Below are 22,018 nucleotides of genomic sequence, written 5' to 3' on the forward strand. Positions count from 1 at the left end.
AGGTCAAACGGTTATAAACTACTGTGAGACCGTTTCAGGCTGGACATAAGGAAGAATTTCTTTACTGTCCGACCCCCCAAGGTCTGGAACAGCCTACCATCGGAGGTGGTTCAAGCACCTACATTGAACACCTTCAAGAGTAAATTGGATGCTTATCTTGCTGGGATCCTATGCCCCAGCTGACTTCCTGCCCTTTGGGCAGGGGGCTGGACTTGATGATCTTCCGAGGTCCCTTCCAGCCCTGATGTCTATGAAATCTATGAAAACACTGGAACAGGTTACCCAGAGAGGGAGGTTCTTAGACCTGGCTAGACAAAGCTTTGGTTGGGATTATCTTGTTGGGGCTTTGAACAGGGGGTTAGCCTAGCTGACCTCTGAGGTCCCTTCCAACCCTAACTTTCTATGATTGCATAATTCTATGATCTTGTGTAGACACAGCCTAGGATAGTTATTTACTTGCACCTGCAATGGTTATTTATGATCCACAGGGACAAAACATCTTGGGTATGATAGAATCAACATGGGCAAAAGCAAGAAAGGGAACATGGAACTTCGGTCAGGCTTGGGATGCTAAGTATAGTGGCTCTCTCTGGAAGATCATCTCTACCCACTCAAATCCCATTGCAACTGCAGAGTACCATGGGGTAGATCCTCAAAAGTACTGAGTGTTTTCATCTTCCTAGGAACAGAAGTTCTTGAACATCCAAGGAAGCTGCTGAGTTTCCCTGAGGATTGGTCCACAAACAAACTCAATTCCCAGGACGAGAATTCAGCAAGACAATCAGATTCTTGGCCCACACTGACCTACTATTTTTATCTTAAATATATTATCCACCTCTCACAGCTGTATTTAGGGGTTCCTAAATATGGGCTACATGGGTACTTGAAGATAGTTAATGCTTTCCTAACTTGTTTTTCAGGGGTGCTGAGTATCACTGACTAACTTTAGAGTGTGATGTGTCCAGTACTTGCTAAATCAGGACCCTATTATTTTTTTAAAAAGGAAATAAAATGTGAGTGACTGAATACAGACCATCTCAATGAATGTAAAAGCTTGTTATTAATATGACTCAGCATTGGTTTGAATAAATAATATGGCAACAATCAGAAGTGAAAAATAACTTTTTATTCCAAACAATTGACAAGAAGTATTGATTTTTTTCAGAGTTTTTTTGCTTACTAAACTTGAATACACATAATGGAAAGAAAATGCTGAGTTAAAAGCCTTACTGAAGGTTAATGCATCAGTAGTTCTACTAGATTTACCGCAAGTTGTGATTCTATAATTGTTGTGCTGTTTTCCGTTACAGAGATGCTCATCCTTCAACAAAGTTAAGTGTGGCCATAAACATGGATGATATGATCAGCAAATAAATAGGAGAAAGAAAAGTGTTAAAGCATCCATTTCTAACATAAAATCTATGTTTAGACTTTACCCCTTGCATGTAACTAAGGGCCTTAGCCAATGCCCAATGAAATTAATGCAAGTCTATTGACTACTGTGAGCATGGCATAAGACAACAGAGTTATTAGCTTATATTGACTGGGATGCATTCATTTTGTAACAAAAACTGCCTTCATCTATCTATATTACTGTATCTTAGAAGCCTTTAATTCCCTTGTTGTAAGTGGTTTACAGTCTCAATTTTCACTATGACTTTTGGATTCTTCTCCTGTCATATGGTGTGAACTTGCATGTGCTTATGTAAAATTCAGCTGGGTTGCTTCATTTAGAAAGAAAGGCAAGCTGCAGTTAGATTCAACAGCAGAGAACAAGCAATGCCCTTTACCTTCCCAATGTCACTGTTAGGTTGCTAATCTGTCTACTGGTCTCTCTGAGTAACTATGTCACACATTATGCACTAAATTACAGATTTTTCCAGAAGGCACTGAATATGAAAAATGTCATCATGAACCTATATTTTTCACAACCAAAGGATGCTTATCTTTGCAATTGTGAAAGAGTACGGAAAAGAAAGGTAAAGTTGCAAAGGGGGTGCAATTAACAGTATCATTTTACTTAGGAGAAAAACCCGGAAAAGTCAAATTAGGCTCTTTCCTTCCTGATGAGTTTATGCTTTCCATATATTATATTTCTGGTTCTGTATGTCAACATCAATGTCTTTGTAAAAGCAATGAAGCCAAACTTTGTAAGTGATTTTTAAACAGCAGCTCCATATTGACTGCTTTGTGTTGGTACTTTTTTTTTTTTTTAATAAACTATTACCTTAGTTTTAATCTTACTTTTACTTCATTGTTTGCATACATTTTGGGCAGTAAAAGTTTGTGCATCTTGGTTTACAGTAGGTTTCATAGATTTCTAAGGGTTACTTCCCTCCCTTTTTACAAAGGTTGTTCATATTTTAAAGAACTTTTGGAAGTCTGAGGGTCAGCTGTTCTAACCTGGACAGTTTAAAATTTATTTGACTTTGTGATTTACATGCTGGAGTTAAACATGCATGCACATGCACATGTTTACATAACAATTGCCATATACAACTACAGAATAAAAATTGGTCCCAGTACAGTTACAAAAAGGCCAGTTTGCTTAAAAGTGTTGTTTTCTGTGTTTCAGCTTTAAAAAAGAATGCCTGGTTTCGGAAGTCTGCACTGTTCAGTATGTATGGTCCATGTGTGATTACAGTAAATGTTAAGAGGTATGAGATGTTTAAAAACTTCCAGAAAATGCGTAACACAAGATGCCCATACAGTAGTCACCATTAAGATTTTTACAGCCTCAGTTTGCAAGTAATGATAATTTTGGCTGTCTTCTTTAAAGAAATGTGAATATCAGTTAAGGAAAGGAAAGGTAAAAAACTGTAAAGATATTAATAGTAACACAGTAGAAAGGTCAGCAAGTGGATCACATTTTCATACAAATGAGTTTGGTGTATTTATTTCAATGTGGTCATTTCACCTATCAGATATACAGATGATACAAACAAAGGAAGTCAAAGGTATTAAGAGCTTGATGCTATGTTTAATATGCACTGAAAACTACCACAGAAGAATATGGCTAATTTGGGGTTTAGCCAATGCAAGATTGCACCTTTAAGGCCACTACAAAAAACTTTTCTTTTTTGGACTTATTCAAAGGGTACAGGTTTTCCACTGATTTTCTTTGGCTTTTAAACTAGTGCCCCTTACACCTACATGACTGCAATACGACACAAACAAAGAAGAAACACCCAGTCAAGTCCCACCCACCCTACAAACAGGTAAAAAAATCAAAATGCTGGCCAAAATGTGTAGAAGTTGCTTCATTATACATCTACGGCACAAAAGGATGTTTAAAACTGATAAGACTATAAGAACTGCAATGGCAACTAGAGATTTATACAACAGGTTTGACTTGAATTATTGCTTATCCTGCACCATAGAAAAATTAAAACTGAGTAGGCACTTGTTTCACTGTGTAGTAAGAGAGCACTCAACATGAATAAAGGCAGCAGCAATGTACCCCACACAAATGTTTTCTAATGTAGCAACTGTATTGCTCATTTACAGCCACAGCCCCTGATTCAGGACAGTAACAGAGCATGTGCTTAACTTGAAGCATATGCTTTACACCTATTGACTTCAATAGGATTTGACTATGTGCTTAAGTATTCTCCTGAACTGGGATGCTGTCCTAAACTGGGACTCTGAAACACAATATTGTGGTGAGCCTTTCTTGAAGTACTTCATACACCAATGTTAACCAATATGACTCTACTCTCCACCATAACTATCCTAACTTCCCTTTCCCCAATTCTTTAATACACAAATGGGCTTTACAATAAATAGAATAACCTAAGAGTATATAATAAATATGCTAGTAAATGGGAGGAAAATATATTGCAACATAAGGCCCGGTAGTGTTGCGCTATGAAAAATTACTTCTAAGTCTTTCAGGTGCTCTAAACACAGATTCCAATGTACAGCACATAATTACCACTATACAACAGAAAGGGATAAAAAAAGAAACAAGATAAACTTCCATTACATTGAAGGTCTGAAAACAGAAGAGTGGTAAATGCACAGAAGTGTTTACATGTTTTCCACTGTCTTTGCATAATTCCTCATCTGTTCTTCCAGTGCTCCAACTTTGCTTGGTTGTAAAGCACAATTTAAAATTAAAGACAACTTGTAAAGATAGAATTCCTTCTGATTCACAATTTACCAGAGTCCATGTCAATTAGCTACATTTTCTTTGGGGGTAAAACACATTCAGAAATTCTGCTGCCTCCGTTTCTTTGCATCCATTGCGTCAAGGATAGGTTGCCTCTTGGCTGTGTATCTTTGACGAAGCTCTTCAATTTCTCGTTCCATCATGGGGTCCAGAGCTTTTAGCCTCATTTGTAATTCTTCTAAACTTAGGTTCTTTAACTGTAAACCAAACAAACAAAAGAACATGAATAACCCCTATTTAATACAATTACCTCTAAGAACAACAAACATGCTGGTATCTTTTCATATAATTGTTTAATTTACCTTTCTAAAGTGTAAAAAAAAGGAAAAGCACTCTATATCATCACCTGGCCATCAGAGGTCTGGAAACATAGCGGCCGGGGGGTAAGCAGGGAGTGGTTGGCAGTGTTAAATGCTGCACTCCTGCTGCTAAATTTGCAGACTGGTGGGGAGACCTGTGGATCCAGTGGTGTGGACCTACATACTAGGTCAGGCAGCAGAGGCCAAATGCCTTGGGGTGATGCAGGGCCTAATCCCAGCAGACAGGGCCACAAAGGGTTTGGAAGCCTGATCTAGCCTGCAAACTGACCCTGCACCATCATCTGCCCCATGGGACCAAAAGGTTGGGCACCATTACTCTATATAAATAACATACCAGCATGGGAAAAAACCCAAGCCTGCTTACACATGCTATGAACCCTGGAAAAAGATCACAAATAGATATGTGGCTACTGTTATATTAGTTAGGCTCCAAAAAGTAAGCATGCCAATTTATTGGTTTAATTATATGGATATTATGGTATTCTGGGCTATTATGCTATGTAAGCAAATACAACTTGTTGATTTTTAGTCCCAACTACTAGGATCTATACATAATGCTATGACAGAACTTTGAAGGTATTTTCTGAAAAGTATTATAACGGTCTTAAATTATTCAGTGGATCACTGCCATACCTTCTTCAGCAAATTGCCAGACTGTATAAATGCTCTATGAAACAACCTGAATTCATGGAAAGGAATTAGTAAGCAAGCTGTTTTCTTTCCAAAAAGCAAATTAACATTTTCACAAAATGTTAAGCAGTTCATTAATTGCTTAGAAGCTATATACAAATTAATAATAATGAGACTACAAAGAAATTGACTAATTTGGATGTTGGTTGCTATGAATAGTCAAAGCTGCGTTTTTGCCACCCAATGGGCACTACAGGCACCACTTCCCCACCTGTGGTGTGGGAAGGAATCCATGGTTTCAAACCTGAAAACAAATGACAGTGAAGTTAATGTTTATTGCTTTATGTTTCCCCAGGTGGCAAGGTACTTATTAAGTCCTTTTCGTGTTCCAACAGCACTTCACTGATTGTGAATATTATCACCAAAATTCATACGGCAGAAGGAATTACATAGATTATCCAAAGCCACATCTTAATGAGGTTGTATCCATACTTTGTTGGTAAATATTCAGTCATATTAAACAAATATAACACCTAGCAATTGCCTCCATCAGGAAAAAATGAAAACATATTTTCTGAATCAACCTGCTAATGAGTCAATATTGAGTTCATGAATCCAGGGCAATTTTCCATCAACACAGTCTGATCCATTTTCCTTGGGGAATAAAATATTACTTTTGAGCTCTATTTCTATCAGCATCTGAAGCACGCAAATTAGTAACCCTGTTATTACTATACACTGTCCAAATCCCTATGTTACAAATAGTACTAACAAACTACATCATACATAGTAGTAAACTAAAAATTGAGTGTCAGAACTTTAATTAAATACAGAGAAACTGAGATCAGGAATTCATTAAAAACACTGACAGAAACCAGAGACACTTGACAAGAAAATAAGCAACTTTTTGTGCACAACTGTTTTCACATTAAAGTTTCTTGATATTCTTTTTCACAGACAGAGCAACTGGTTACGGCAAAGCCAGCTGCAAGCTCCATACCTACAGAAGGACAAAGCACCTTGTGTTAGTATAAAATTAGTACAGCTTGCCATTTCTTTAGAGGGCACCAGGTATAGGATACCTGTAGCCTTAGGAGACTTCCAAGAAGTTGACAAGGAAACAGTTATGAATATTAGGCCTCCGCAGGAAAACATGTTTCTGTTTAGATAGAAGCAGGCTCTGGGTGTAAATACAGTATACCCGAAAGTAGCAAACCCTTCTAACTGTAAGCCTATTTCATGTAAGGGTAAAGTTACAGTGATTTAGCTCACCTGTGAGGCTCTGAGAGCAGACTGATATAACAGTTACATCCTAACAGATGATATTATGATCCCAAGTAGCAACTCCTTTTGCCCTTTTAAGGCTGTTGAGCATAATGTTTGTTCACATCCTGTTTCATTCTTTCATCGGTTGTTAATGGCACTGGTATATTAAAAGCACATTTCAATACAGACATTCTTTCAGGGTCAAGCCTGGGATGGACATTTTATCAGAGTGTAGTCACAGTACAGTGTGGAGAGCTTATCATCCAGACAGGCTTGCCAAACTCACTCCTATGAATGACAAGCAGGAAGTAGAGCAATGAGACCCACTGGTTTTCTTTATCTCACGACAGTTCCTGATGAGGTCTTCACAATCAACCCTGGACCTTCACAATCCCTCTAAATAATCATTATAAAGACACCAAAAAGATCTTGGATCCATGTATGTTTATGTATGGTTTGAAAATGTCCAACTAATTATTCTGTTTTTTAAAAGATTTTGTACACGTAGCCAGAGAGGAATGTGATGGGTACTTTTTATCTAAATTTCAATCAAGGAACAGAGCCAGTAAACAGACCTGAATGCACATTAAAGACCATAGACAGATGGGCTGGAAACTACAGATGTAAAGAAAGTGAATTTCCAGATCCAAAAAATGAGGAATGTCAGAATGATCTCAGTCATGTCACCCAAGGGATCCAAGCCATTGGAATACATACACATCTGCATTAATGGATACTGCTTTGGATATTAGAAGGAAAAAGTAAATAAACAAAAACAGGCCATTGACAAAGTGAAAAAGAGACAAAAGATTTTTTTTTTTTTAAGAACATCTTTTGTCTGATACCAGGTGCATGGAGACTGCCAAGGCCAAATAAAAGATATTGTATTAGTGCAGGGGTTGGCAATGTTTTTGGACAATGTCCCGAAAACACCCGCAAACTCGGCTTGTAAGATGTTGGTGTGCCAGGGTGGACAGTGGGGGAGGAGCAGCAAGAGGCCTGATCATTGCTGTGGCAGTGCAGCCCCAGCCCCTCCCTGCCTTCTGCCCCAAGGTGCGTGTGCCAAACAAAATGCCTTCATGTGCCACATCCTGGCAACCGTGCCGGGGGTTGCCTACCCCTGTATTAATGTTTACAGGACTCTACAAAGACACCACATAATTAAGCCATTACATCCAACAGTGGTAAACAGCATTCTCCCCCCTAATAAGCTTCCTTGGTTCATTCAAAAATCATTATGCATGCCTCTAGATCTCTCAGAAATGGCAGAATTGATATTTTCCAAATCTATTGGATAATTATAAAAATCTAGGATGGACACCTGAAAGAGCTATTCTGGCGCCACACTGCTCTGTTGTACAGGAGATCAACACTACCATTGTGGCAAAATTTCCAGCCCAAGAATAGATTTGTACAAGTGAAGATGCCCTTTCAGAGGATGAAATGTTATGGCTGTGCCAATTGAGTACCTGATTCCATGGAAATGTCAGGTTTGCCTCCACATCAGCTTCACCTTAAGCCTGGGATGCTCATCTGCTTTTGTGAAACCTTGCCCCTAAGGATGGTCAGTGCAATGGAACATGGCTATTGGTACAATCCATCATCAACAGCAGACCACTTGAGGCAAAAATAGTTGGATCAGAAAGACCAGTACTAATTCCTTGGATAGTACTGAAACCGCCTGACAACACATTTCCATTCACATGGACACGTCAACAGCTCCCTGTGCAGGTGGTATTTAGCATGACCATCAATTAAACCCAAGGCCAAACATTAAAAAAAGTATGAGTGTTCTTTTGGCATCCTGTCTTTACCCATGGACAACTGTATGTGCCTGCTTCCAGCATCTCACACCCAGATAACTTCCAATTTGCAGTGATTGCTGACTTGAGTAACAAAACCAGGAATGTTGTATATACGGAAGTGCTGTAAAGCTCTTACAGTAAGGAAGCGTGATACAGTCAGGATTCTGTGTTACAGAAGTGTTGTGAAGCTGTTGAAGTGCAATAAAATGTGATCTCAAGCAAAAAATGGCTCACTGGATTTTCATGCAAGCAATGCTGCATGGGGCATCTAATAAAAGATTATGTGAGAAAATGTTATGTAATTCATTCCCTTTCCTAAAATAAATATGTAAAATGTAATTACTGCATTTACTCAAATCCAAGGTGATTTTTGAATTTAAGATGACCTCCCCAACAATTAGATTCTATACATGGAAAATTATAAATCTGTTAAAATATTCTATGTATACAACCTAATTATCAGTCATCTTAAATTCATCCTACCAACAACTGTGGCAGGGAAAGCAGCAGCAAGGGGAAGGAACCAGACCCCTGCCCCTTGCCCTCCTGCCCCTTGCCCCCCTTGGTGCCTGGCATCCCTGCTACTTGCCCCCATGACCCTCTTGTGCCATCCAACCCCTTGCTCACCCATAACTGTGCCTGCTCCCTTGCTGCCTATTTCCAGTGCCTGCCCCCTCACCTTGCTGCCCATCCCCCTTCAGTATCTGCCACCCTCCCAACCTCCTGTTCCTCACTGCTGCTTACCTACAGGGTAGCTCAGGCCCTGGCTCCAGGGGAGATAATGATGGTAACCCCATTCCACCCAGCCAAGCAAAACAAGTGGCAGCAACAGCTCCAGTTCAGCCAGGGCCAGACCCAAAGTATAAGGTAAGCTAGGCGGAGATATGGGAAGGGCCAACTGTGGGGTCTCCCTTATACTCCCCTTTCCCCACCATGGATCTCCCCCCTCCACCCATGGATTTCCCCTTCATGTCCCCAAACTCTACCTAGGGTCTTCCTCCACTGTCCCCTTCCCTCACCCGGATTTCACAATCTACACCTCACTCCTCTGCCCATAACCTCCTCTCCCACTGCATAACCATGGTGAGGCCAGGGCTGAATCTGGAGCTAAGCTACTGCCTCCCTCAACCAGTACTCAAACTAAGATGAGGCTTCCCTTCCCCTGCAACCCCCCATATTCTTTGGTGAAAAAAAAAAATCTCATCTTGGGTTTGAGTAAATACAGTAATTTTGGAACTAACACATATTGCATCCATCACAATGGAGTATGCAGCGTGGCATGTTATTTTTAACAGATTATTGATGTCTCATGGAGGTTTTTTAAACAGTTTTTTTCCTTTCTAAATTGCTACAGACATTTCATGAAATTTTCCTTGACTTAAGTGACTGATTAGCAAAACCTGGAGTTGAAATGAGGAAGGCATAGTAAGGCACTCTCATCAAGATTACCATCATCATTAACAACATTTATGCAGAATTCGGCAGAAATCCTGTTTTCTGTTGAATTGAGCCCATTGTTACTAAGCTTTATTAACTGATAAAAACAAACTTCTTTGAGCAGCTAATCTGCAATCAAAAATACTCTTTGGGCACATCTAGAAGTTCATTTAAATGCAATTAATTTTAATGTGTATTAAGCGATTTTTGGCAAGTGTCTACATGTGAAGGGATTTGGCACTAAAGTTAGTGGTGGGTCATGTCTACATGTGCATTAATGTGCATTAACTAACTGAACCTAAATTTGATATTTGCAGGTATCAAATTTAGGTGCAATTAGCCTAAGTTAATGCACATTAAGGGTGCACACGGGTAGATGCATACCTATAATATGCATTAGCTTAGGCTAATGTTCATTGATACATCTCATGTAGACATGCCGTTTGTATATGAAATGGAAACCATTCTAATCTTGTTCAAGTATTGCAACTGAGTGGAAAAGCAACATTATTTGTGCAAGATACTAACTAACTTTACCTAAATAGTGGACACTTTGAGAATAACTCTCCAAGTGACAGAATCAGATGCTCTTACTTTAGTTCTAACTGCAAGCAGTTCACAATTGAAACTGCCATAAATAATTTACCATACAGACTGCTGTTGAAAATTTCCTAAGGCTAGCAACCTCAGCAGGAAGGGAAAGAGTTTGTATGTATTCAGCCATGAAGACCACAGGAAATCCAAAAGTCTTAAATTACATTTTGATAGCTTTCTAAAGGCTTATAAACTATAGGAGCTCAGTAATTTGCTAAAAACAGTTGAATTTCTCCCATGACTGAGCGTTTTATTCTGTTTTTAGCCTGTAGGATACCAGACTTCCTGACTGTTGCATGCCTTGACCTGCATCAAAACAAGCCCAGAACAGTGACTTACTGGTGCAGCTTGAAAGACAATTAACTCCAATTAGCCCCAATTGTCCTGGGAAAAAGTGTTATCTGGTGTCTTCACGGATACTTAAAAGTGGGAGAATGGGCTTTTACATCTATAGGATCCCAGAATTAAATGCTTTGTCCCAGGAGAGATCCTTTTAGCTACAGGGTAAAAGCCAACAAGTCCTACCTCAAGTACCTGTGGAGTTAGGGGTGGATCCATGAGAGGTGCACTGGTGCATTTGCACTCCATTTGATTCCTGGTTCTACCCAAAGTTTAAAACCAACTGCTTGGAAGTGGCAGCAACATTTCAAATCAGATAACACCAATAGTCACTTGACTTGATGGTTTATTATAATCTACCTGACCCCTTCTAAGCCCTTCTCTTTCCACAAGTTTTAACAACCCTCTCTTCTTTCTCAGGGTCTTCATTCTTTTATGTAGGAACTGCCCCATCTGGCCAACAGCAGAGAGGCAATGTAAGCAGATGATAGCATAAGACATTGGTGGAGGAGCATGTACATAAACCATGGAAGTTGTCATTTGTATTGTTTGGTTCAAAGATGATGTGGCTTGTATTGATGAGGATGCACAACTGGCATCTGATCTGTAGCATAGCCCGGTGAGAACAGAAGTTAGGTAATTTGTTGATGGAGAAATGCCATTTGAGGTTGGGGGAGGGGGGGAGTTGCTGATAAGATGGGAGCTCTCTATCCCAAAATCTACCTTGAGGTAGTCATAATTTTCCACCCGAGGGGGTGGGGGGACGCGTGGGGGGGAGGGTCATTTGTGGTGCATCTCAGGCAGGTCTGGCCAACCTGCAACCTGTATACCACAAGTGGCGCAGGCAGCCTGTATGTGTGGCATGGAGCATATCAGGGAGGGGGAAAGCAGTATAGTAGCATACAGGGCAAGAAGCAGAAAGCAGAGCACCAAATCAGGAAGGGGAATGGGATCAGAGTGGTACATAGGGAAGGTGCAGGACTAATTTTGGCACACCTGCCACAAAGGTTGGCTCCTACTGGTCTAAGATGTTCAAGCTGGGACATGTAATGACCAGAGGGATTCTCTTGTTCTTGTCACAGGATTGCTATTGTACCAGGTCTAAGTGGCTACAGTTTTAATCACATTAATATTAATATTAATATTATTAATAATAATTAATTATATTGTATTATATTGTATTAATTATATTATAATTAATTAACAATAATATTAACAGATCCTGGGAGAGTTCAACCCAGTTGATGGGATCAGAGCAAGTACAATTCTAATGTAAAGCTTAGAGCACAGTTACCACTGTGAAACTCTGCAATGGCTGTGTCACCACCACACTGTATTAGAATTCATCTAACCACTACATCTATCTCCAAGCCACCAGCTTTCATCCTAGGCATATCACTAGATCCATTGTGTAATGTCAAGCTCTATATTACTGCTGTATCTATTCTAATTTCAAAATCACTGGACAAAACATTATGAATTATATAACATGTGGGGTTCATTCACCTGCTCCTCTACTAACAGTGGAATGGATAAGCCAAAAAAGGACATTTGTCTGGAACATTTAAGTTTGTTTTTAAAGTCTTACTCCTTTTCAATGTCCAATTTATTCCAGCCCCTCTAACAGTAATGTGTGGACAAGGACATTAGGACAGCAAGTTAGCTTCCTGAAGTGTGAATAATGGCATTAACTTTATAGCCCTTTATTTGATTACAGTTAATAGGATATTATAGCTTAATCTTAGGGAAAGATAGTTCTAGCCATATTGTACATACTTCCCCCAACCATTACATGAGTGAGGAAAAGAGACCACAGTCTTGGGATCTGCAAACAAAAGAGGCCAATCAAATTACATTGCACTGTTGTGTCTGCCTTATTCTTGTATGTAGGGTAGGGCTGAGAGGGCTATAAGCAAAGAAAGGCAGCAGAGTAGATGGAATAAGGGTTAATTTATTATTGAAAAGGCTAATTAGTAAATGAGACTATGTTTTTAGACATTTCAATGATTTCCTAATGGGAAAAGAGCAAGAAAAACAGGAGCTATCTGTGTATCCATCTATTGCCAGGCAGAACCAGAACAGTTGATCGGGATCCAGGGAGAGTGGGCTGGTCTGGAATACTGCCAGCCTCAGTCTTCTCTGTATTAATGGACAAGAGAATTAAATAGATCTATCTGGAGTAGCAGACAGGGCTCTCTGAAAAAACCTGAGACAGAGAGAACCAGTGAGCAATCTGGAATCCTGCCCAACTAACCTGGTTTCAGTTTACGACCAGGTCACAAAATGCTTGGATGAAGGAATAGAGGTTGATGTTATTTACTTAGACTTTAAAAAGGCCTTTGACACAGTGTCACACCCAATTCTTATAAATAAACGAAAGTTACAATGTAGATTATTACACAGTCTGGTGGGTAGAAAATTGGCTTATGGGATGCATCCAGAGTGGTGGTGGAAGGGTCGGTTTCTACCTGGAGGAATGTGGGCAGCGGAGTCCCCCAAGGCTCTGTGCTGGGAATGGTACTATTCAATATCTTCATTAGTGACTTGGACAAGGGAGTAGAAAGCACCCTGTCCAAGTTTGCTGATGACACCAAACTATAGGGCAAGGTACACAAACTAGACAGCAGAGAGCGACTCCAGGCTGATCTGGACAGACTGGGGAAATGGGCCGAACAGAACAGGATACAGTTTAACAAAGATAAGTGTCATGTGTTGCACCTGGGGAGAAAAAATCATCAACACTCCTACAGCCTGGGAGATACCACTCTAAGTAGCACAACTGTGGAAAGGGATCTCAGAGTCACAGTCGACTCCGAAAAGAACATAAGTCACCAGTGTAATGAGGTAATAAGTAAAGCTAACCTCACCCTTTCTTGCATACGTAGGTGCATCACAAACAGGTCTAGGAAGGTGATACTTCCCCTCCATGCAGCATTGGTCAGGCCGCAGCTGGAGTACTGCGTCCAGTTTTGGGCACAACTTCAGGAGAGATGTGGATGGCCTGGAGAGGGTTCAGAGGAGGGCCATCCATCTGGTTAAAGGCCTACAGGAAAAACCCTACAAGGACCAACTGGGAGACCTGAACCTCTTCAGCCTCCACAAGAGGAGACTGAGAGGTGATCTCATGGCCACCTACAAACTCATTGGGAGTGGGGAGGGTCAGCAAGAAATAGGGGATACAACGCTTACCAGGACACCTGTCAGGGTAACTAGAAATAATGGCCACAAACTGGAAGACAGCAAATTCAGACTGGATATCAGGAAAAAATTCTTTACAGTGAGGGTTCCCAAAATATGGAATAAGCTTCCAAGGGAGGTGGTGCTGGCCTCTTCCTTGGAGGTATTTAAAAGGAGATTGGACAGACACCTGGCTGGGGTCACTCATGCTTGCCCAGGGCAGGGGATCAGACTTGAGGGTCAGAAGGGACCTATTAGATCATAACATCTATGAAACTATGAATATTTAGAATAATTGTACTGCTTAAAAATAAAGTTCAATTAGGGAAGGGTCAGACAGGAATGGAAAACACAAGATTTCAATTAAAGCCAGGAGTCTAGTGTCAATTGTTCCAATTTAGCATATAAAAGGGTAGAACAAACCGCTAGAGGTGTACTGATACATCGGTCCATATCACATCGACACCAATAAAAGGAAAACTGACATTATTGGCAATCGGCTTGTTTTGGCTGATGTGGCTGATAATGTTGCCAATAAATGCCTCATGCATGGGTTCAACCGCAGCATGAACACAGCCAGGAATGCAGCGTGGCACTATGAAGAGCAGCATCCAGTTGGTAAGTTTGTTGGGGGGAAGGGGTGGGGGGAAGGAATAGGCATGGGGGGCAAATCGAGGTCCCCATCGTGAAGGGGGGGTGGGGCTGAGGCAGGAGATGCCCAGCCAGGGTAGGGTGGGGTGCTGGACGGAGCTGTGAGTGGCTCGTCCGGAGGTGCGGGAAGTGGGGGGTGGGGAGTGGCTCCTGCCACTGTGTACACCCCCAGGGGAGGAATTGGGGGCATGTGCCCCCACAGATCAGTCCACAGGGCTACGGCAGGCTGCCGCTGTGGGCTAGAGGTAGCACCAGGTTCTTTCTGGCGGGGTGGGGTGGGCTGGGGCTGCACTTGGGGTGGGCGGTGGTAGTGCTGGGAGGGGGACTATGGAGTGGGTTACAACCACCCCAACATTTGCAGTAGCCCCCCCAAATCCCTCTCCCAATGCTGCCACCACCCACCCTGACCACTGCTCCTCCCCAAACCCCACCATTGGGAAATGCCCAGCACTGCCTCCAGCCCCAGCCTGCAATGGGCAGCCTGCCTTCTCTCTGTGCACAGATCCATGGGGCACATGCCCATGCCTCCCTTGGGGGTGGGGGAAAGCTCGCACATGGTGGCTGTTGCTGCCACCCACCACCCTGTGCTGCCGCCACTCCACATCCAGCTGCCAGTCCACTCCCCACAGCTAGCCGGCTGGCAGTTAGTAGAAATGCCAGTTACTAAAATGCCGATTAACACAGGTTTTACTATATGATTGGTTACTGTCCCACAGGTATTTACAAGGTCTTCCAAATGAAGATCCTCAGATGCTACAGTGAGTGACACTGTGGATCTTCATCTAAGGGTACACAAAGTCTGTGGTGAGGCAGAGTACTGGGCCCAGATATTTCAAGTCCCAGGCAAGTGCCCTAACCACTAGATTACCCTTCATTTTCAGCTGATGCTAGCATGGAAATTGAACATTCTTTGGTTCCAGGTAAGGCCCCCAGCCACTACAGACTGGTTCAGTAAATATGTTCTGGTTAACTGGGCTGATGGTTATTTTAATATGAGCAACCTCATTATCAGGGTCTCTCAAGAGCTATGGCTAAGGTAAGTATCCAGTAGTTTGGATACTTACTTAAGGAGTTTGGCTGCAGGGCTTTACATAAGCTAGAGCTACCACAGAACCTTCACAGCCAACTACAAAAAAGTGAGTCACTAATCTCACCTGGAGATAAGAGCACAGATGACAGTTGTTAGTTCTTAAGACAGATGAAACATTTCTGGGATGAAACATTTCTCACAACTGACATTATCTATATTTAAAGAAGCTGGAATGAGTACTGTATAAGCTCAGAAATATGCAGAAGCTTCTTTATTGAAGGTTGCATATCCTTACTACAGTGCGTGATCAACTCCTTGGAGTGTCCCCCTGCTAGTATCAACTTCATCTGTTTTTATCAGAATTAAATTGGAGCCAGCTGTTTTTCATCCAGGTGCTTAGTTCTTTCAGGTATAGGGATAACAGAGTGACAGCAAGAAACATACCTGTTAAGGAGGAATTCTAATGTTAGATGTCACTGACATACTGGTGGCACTGAATTTGTAATATCTCAGAAACACCAAGTTATTTTATATATTTCATAGATTTTCATAGATTTCATAGACATTAGGGCTGGAAGGGACCTCAGGAGATCATCGAGTCCAGCCCCCTGCCCAAAGGGCAGGAAGTCAGCTGGGGTCATAGGATCCCAGCAAGATAAGCATCCAATTTACTCTTGAAGGTGTTCAATGTAGGCGCTTGAACCACCTCCGCTGGCAGACTGTTGCAGACCTTCGGGGCTCGGACAGTAAAGAAATTCTTCCTTATGTCCAGCCTGAAACGGTCTTGCAGGAGTTTGTGACCGTTCGACCTCATCATCCCATGGGGCGCTCTGGTGAACAGATGTTCCCCCAGATCCTGGTGGTCACCCCTGATAAACTTGTAGGTAGCCATCAGATCACCCCTGAGCCTGCGCTTTTCCAGGCTAAAGAGTCCCATGGCTCTCAGCCTGTCATCGTAAGATCTGTTTTCCTGATCTCTGATCATGCGCGTGGCTCTCCTCTGGACTCTCTCAAGCTTCTCCACATCCTTTTTGAATTGTGGAGCCCAAAACTGGACGCAGTACTCCAGCTGCGGCCTCACTAAGGCCGAGTACAAGGGGAGAATGACGTCCCGGGATTTGCTCGAGAAGCATCTATGGATGCACGCCAGCATTTTGGTCGCTTTACTAGCCGCAGCATCGCATTGCAGGCTCATGTTCATCTTGTGGTCAATGATGACCCCCAAGTCTTTTTCTTCTGTAGTGCTAACCAACGTAGCACTGCCGAGCCTAAGGGTGCTGCAGGTTTTTCCTCCCAAGGTGGAGAACCTTGCATTTTTCGGTGTTAAACACCATCAGGTTCTCATCTGCCCATTTGCTGAGCGTGTCCAGGTCAGCCTGGATCACCCGCCTATCTTCTGGCGTGGATGCTTTGCCCCAAAGTTTGGTGTCATCGGCGAACTTGGCCAGTCCACTCCTGACTCCAATGTCCACATCGTTAATGAAGATGTTGAACAGTATGGGTCCCAGGACAGAGCCTTGAGGGACCCCACTGGTCACAGGGCACCACGATGAGTGACTGCCATCAATCACAACCCTCTGGGTCCGACCACGAAGCCAATTTCCCAGCCAGCGGATCGTGGTGGAGCCAAAGCCACAACCGGCCAGTTTGGCCAAGAGGTGATCATGGGATACCAGATCAAAGGCTTTTTTGAAGTCAAGATATATGACATCAATCTCTTCTCCTGAAGAAACAGAATTGAACCATAAGGTTTTGAGGAAGAAAACAATTGTTTCTGCTGCACTGTCCACTCTTCTGGGCCTTGTGAAATAGCAACACCTCAGCAATGTTACTAAGAAATCATGATCCGTGGCTGTTAACAAGGTCTCCATACTACATCTCAGATATAAGCACGACCATTATGAATCTGTTGTGCTGGTTGAAACATCCTCCTCAGTCATTCTGGCTCAGAAGAAGATGCTGGACACAGAATAGTAATTAATAAAGTCAACAGCATCAACTGTCAGTGTCATGTGAGCTAGCTGGACTACAGTACCCTTCAGCATAGCTGGAAGACTGCCTTCCATGGAGAATGCCATGATTCTCTTGTTCAAAACTGAGTCCCATTACTCTTTGCTAGTTTTCATGAGGATAAAGCACTTTTTTCACACATACTGATCCTAACTAAGCTTCATCAGAGAAGATGCAATAATTGTTATGTATTGCTGTTTTACTCTGATTCCTGGGTCCAACAGGACCAGCTTCAGTACAGTTGATGTTCTCAGTGAAGAAGGACTAGAGTTCTTTCTGGCAAATAATCTTCCATCTGCAGTTAAATGAAGGCAAGACACAATGCATTCCAAAATATTTGATAACCTGTGTCAACAGTCTCCTGCAGCTGCCAGGTGAAAAAAATGCTGAGAGCCTTTTACAGGTGTCTGCCTCTGTCACAGGTTTTAGAACTCTAGTAATAAAAGGGAGGAGTTAAAATGGGAGCTAGGGTGCTCTTTCAGATGAGTAAGCAGCAGGTAGCATAGTATGCAGTACATCCTAACTCTTGGAAAAATGACCTATTGCTGGCACAGGACCTGGGAAGAAGTAGGAGCACCCAGGATGCATAGTGCTCCCTCTCATATTGTGATTCAGTGAGATGCAGCAAGATGGAAACATGGCCTGGAAGTGATTTAACTTCTTGGCCTGCAGATATCTAGGGCCATCCACACTTTTCATTTGGGCTGAAAGCCAAAGTATGGGTGGATTCAGCTCACTATAACCTTAATCCACCCTTGATAACTAACAAAGGCAAATAAAAGCTCTAGGCCTGTGAGGTTCTCAGTATAACATTAGACTTAATTAGGAATTCCACACTGCTTGAAGAGTTATCCATGCAGTCCATCAGCCTGTCAAACTAAATCATGAAACACCACTGCTAAACTGGTGCAATGAAAACAAGCAAATGCATTTTCAGGGTTTAAATTGTTAACAATATAGATATGCAATCAAAAATTAATCCGTATAAAATTTGTTGTGTTTACTTAAAAAAACCCAAATTTTTCCTAGCAACTGTTTAAATGAATCTTACAGATGCTACATGCCTTATTAGAGGCCTTTGATTAAAAAAATATGGATTGCTAATACTGTATTCTGAGTCATCTATTTTCCCATCTGCTAGTAATTCCTACAATATGAACTATCAACAGAATGGCTAACAACAATAATTTTCTATGGCAATTGCAAAAGTGGGTTGCCTATAGCACTTTCTAAGATTTAACCAGTGCATGACTCAGATTGTTTTACGTTGTTAGTGGCCTCGAGTAACAGAAATTCTTCCTTTTTCCATTTAGCTCATTCCTATACTTCTTGTGAACAGTACTGTTTTTTTTAAATGGAGTGTGGTCCACCAAGCACTCTAAAATCATTCTTACTGATATTAACAGCTGGACTTATGCCAGGGCAAAAAAGTCAAAGGCTTTTTATCTGTTTATCTACTCTCCAAACCTACAACCAATCCCTCTCTTCTCCACACAAGGAGTTTTTTTCCCCCCACAATCCACATTTGCTAATACCAGTTCAGCTTTCCCTTGTAGCAGTGCTTGGAAGACTGGTGCAGACAAGATACAAGTCCACGGCATCAGGTCATACTGACCTGTTTTTAACAGGGTCAGAAACAGTCAGCCATCTGGAGTTCTGTCAGTACTAACACTCCTACCACTGTTATTGCTGGTGATGCTTCACGAGTTGCAGCATGGATGGGTAATACTGGAAGGGGCAGGAGGGGAGGTAGAGGCTGCCAGTGATTTTGATGGGTCAAACAAACAGATTTCCCTGGAGGCAAATTTAAACCATAGAAATATGCTTGTATAAACAAGAAGCCAATTTTCTCATATTACTTTTGAGGATGCATAAAATGAAGAGTCTAAGCCTCACTTGTAGAGCCCAAGTCACGTTTGCAGGAATGTGACTTACAGAAAACATCTTATTTGTAAAATGAACCAGCAGCCTAACAATGAGTAGGCAAGCAGAGCATGAGGCCTAAGCACTCCCATCCGCCATCCTCCCCTTCCCCACATACTCTGCTCCTTCCCCCTGCAGTGGGCCCAGTTTCTGGTTTCTATTCTAGTTGCAGAGGCAGAGAAGAAGCACAAGAGCAGATGCAGGAGCATGGCCACAGGTTCACTGTTGCTGGGGAAGATGTCCCTTCCTTTTTTGCTGCCAAAAACAGTGTGCTTTTTAGCTGCTTGACATTCATATTGGTGGTAAAATGTCATTTTTACAGGGCAAAAATCATGCTTAGTATTCTAAGACTAATTTTGGCGTTCACTGCTGAAACCCTTCTTTCATATCATATTAACACTTTAAAATAATCAATGTTAAAACTGTAAAGGGAAGCAACAGGGTTTTAGCAATATGGAAAAAGTAATATCATCCTTATACTTTTCAGGCTCCTGGAATGCATTCATGTGGCTTTGTCCAAGGTGGTGGCTTAAAAGGATCCCACGGACAGGGGAAAGAATTGATGTTATTGTACCTTCTCTGGAATACCAGAACTGTGGCCTTTACTCTGAGCTACAGCACTATTGCCAAACCAAAACATTCAAAAAACATGAGTCAGGTCCCTCAAAACAATGAATTTGGCTTAAAAAATAAGAGATTTTTAAAAACAATAAATGTGAGGCTCTTTTCATTAGTCTTAAGGTGTTTTGAATGTTGGGATAAATTCAGATCACATTTTCAAGTTTTTCTCCACATCTTTTAAGGCTTGAAACTTAAAACAAAAAGATAAATCTCAGAGTTCTACAAAAATTCTAGAGAGAAATCTTGATTCTTGAAACTGAAGTTTTAAGAAAACGTCAAATATGAAAATCACAATACAATTAAGAGAACTGGCAACACCACTAGAGTATAAACTAATGCAGTTCCTTGCTAACACATTAAAAAGCAGCAGCTTAGTGTATTGCTTTCTCTACCCTAGGGTATATAAATATCATTTACATTATGCTTATTGCGCTGGAATCAAAGGGCCACAGACCAGATGGAAAGAGCTCTAAAGGAAGCTGGGTACAAAAGTAACGGAAAGAAACAATCTGTGGACAAGATACTTCAAAATCCTGGTTGGTGAGAAGAAAAAAAATCACTATTAAATCATTTTGGGAATCATTTTTCAGTAGATGGAATAAATACTTTAAAACTTGCATCCTTTACAATTCAGACACTAAGGGTGCTCCAGAAAGGTAAAAAAGTGATGGAGGACTAAAAATGGGAGGCACCCTCACCTTAATTTGCCCTTCCATTGAGGTACAGGGTATCATTACATTACACGATTACTCTTGAGTATATTGAAGCTTGCTTGCTTGATCTGCTTGCTTGATCTATTTTGTTTAGAATAATATTTGTTATCGCAGGCATTTTTCAAAATTTTTTTTAACATTATCACAATGTCAAAAGCAGAAATATTCAATATGAAATGCCTGGAGAAAGTACTATGCTTATAAGGAGAACTAAATTTGACAGCATATGCGATTTTCCACATTGGCCATCTCTTAAGTTTGTTTTGACCAGAGTTTGACCAGTTTTATGAAAGTCTTATAAACAGGCTAAATGATTCAGAGGTCAGTGAAAATCTTCATCACAGTGTTTAATATTTATTTGTAACATACCTACACAAAAGCTGCCTAAACCAGCACAAATAACTAAATAAATGGACTGGAAATCTGTTGGAATTTCTCTTAAATTTTTGTGTCACCTTTAGGTAGTTAAAAGAGTACAATTAAGAAGATGGCATTTAATGAACAAGGTAAAACATATATCTTTAGGCCAGAATATTGTATTTGTCCCTCACATTTCTCAATTATATTCTGCAATTATAAATATGCTATATCTATGTTTAGTGACTTGTAACAATCATTTAACATATGGATATTACTTTCAAAAAGATCTTTTTGCAATGATGGATTTCCCCTTGATTTAATACAATGAGTTTGACATTTAGTTGTTAAGATCAAATTGGCAATCATTGTTTAAAAGTTTCATTGATGGAAGATTTGGAACATTTTTGTTCGCTATTTTAAAGGGGAACTCATCCACATCTAATGTACCAGCCTAACAGACAGAGTCTGGTTCAACTCATTCAGTCTCTGTGGCGATTTTGATACTAGAATATAAGTTCCACAACTTATATCACAGAACAGCTTTTAAGATGTATGGGCACCTTTACACATGCTCTGGGTTGGGGGAGGATTCTTTAATTAGAGAGCAGCTCTAACAAATTTCAGTTAAAGCACCCCGACCGCTATTTTGAAGTGTGAAGATGCTGAATACACAAGATGCCGAAGCTGCTTAGATGTGTGCTAATTAGTATGCACTGGAGCTGGTATCAAGTGCATGTGTAGGTGCCCTCAGTTCTTTTACTCAAGACCATTTCCTCATCTAGTTTGTTACAGCAAATGCCCACACCACTAAAAAGTTCCATTTTACAATGAAAGCTCAATTGAAAAATTCAAAAATGATCTCAAAATAAGATTTTTTTTCTTTTAAGAAAAAGATCCCCCCCCCTTATTTTTCTCTCAAATATGTGAAAGATTTTCCTTAAGGAGCCAATTAAAGCTGTGGAGAATCCAAA

At 41.1% G+C, this 22,018-nt stretch overlaps 1 protein-coding gene across 1 annotated transcript in view; it reads right to left on the reverse strand.

The window, feature by feature from the left end:
* Positions 1 to 1,108: 1,108 nt before the first annotated feature.
* The window catches only part of STK3 (serine/threonine kinase 3), a 294,468-nt gene continuing 273,558 nt past the window's right edge, over positions 1,109 to 22,018 (reverse strand). Inside the window, exon 11 of the mRNA XM_090040412.1 lies at positions 1,109 to 4,368. Coding sequence (XP_089896538.1) covers positions 4,210 to 4,368 — 159 coding nt within the window. The 3' untranslated portion in view covers positions 1,109 to 4,209. The remainder of the gene's footprint in view (positions 4,369 to 22,018) is intronic.

The sequence above is a fragment of the Crocodylus siamensis genome, chromosome 3 (assembly GCF_052110815.1).
Source record: "Crocodylus siamensis isolate JL-2025a chromosome 3, ASM5211081v1, whole genome shotgun sequence".
Classification (NCBI taxonomy): Eukaryota; Metazoa; Chordata; order Crocodylia; family Crocodylidae; genus Crocodylus; species Crocodylus siamensis.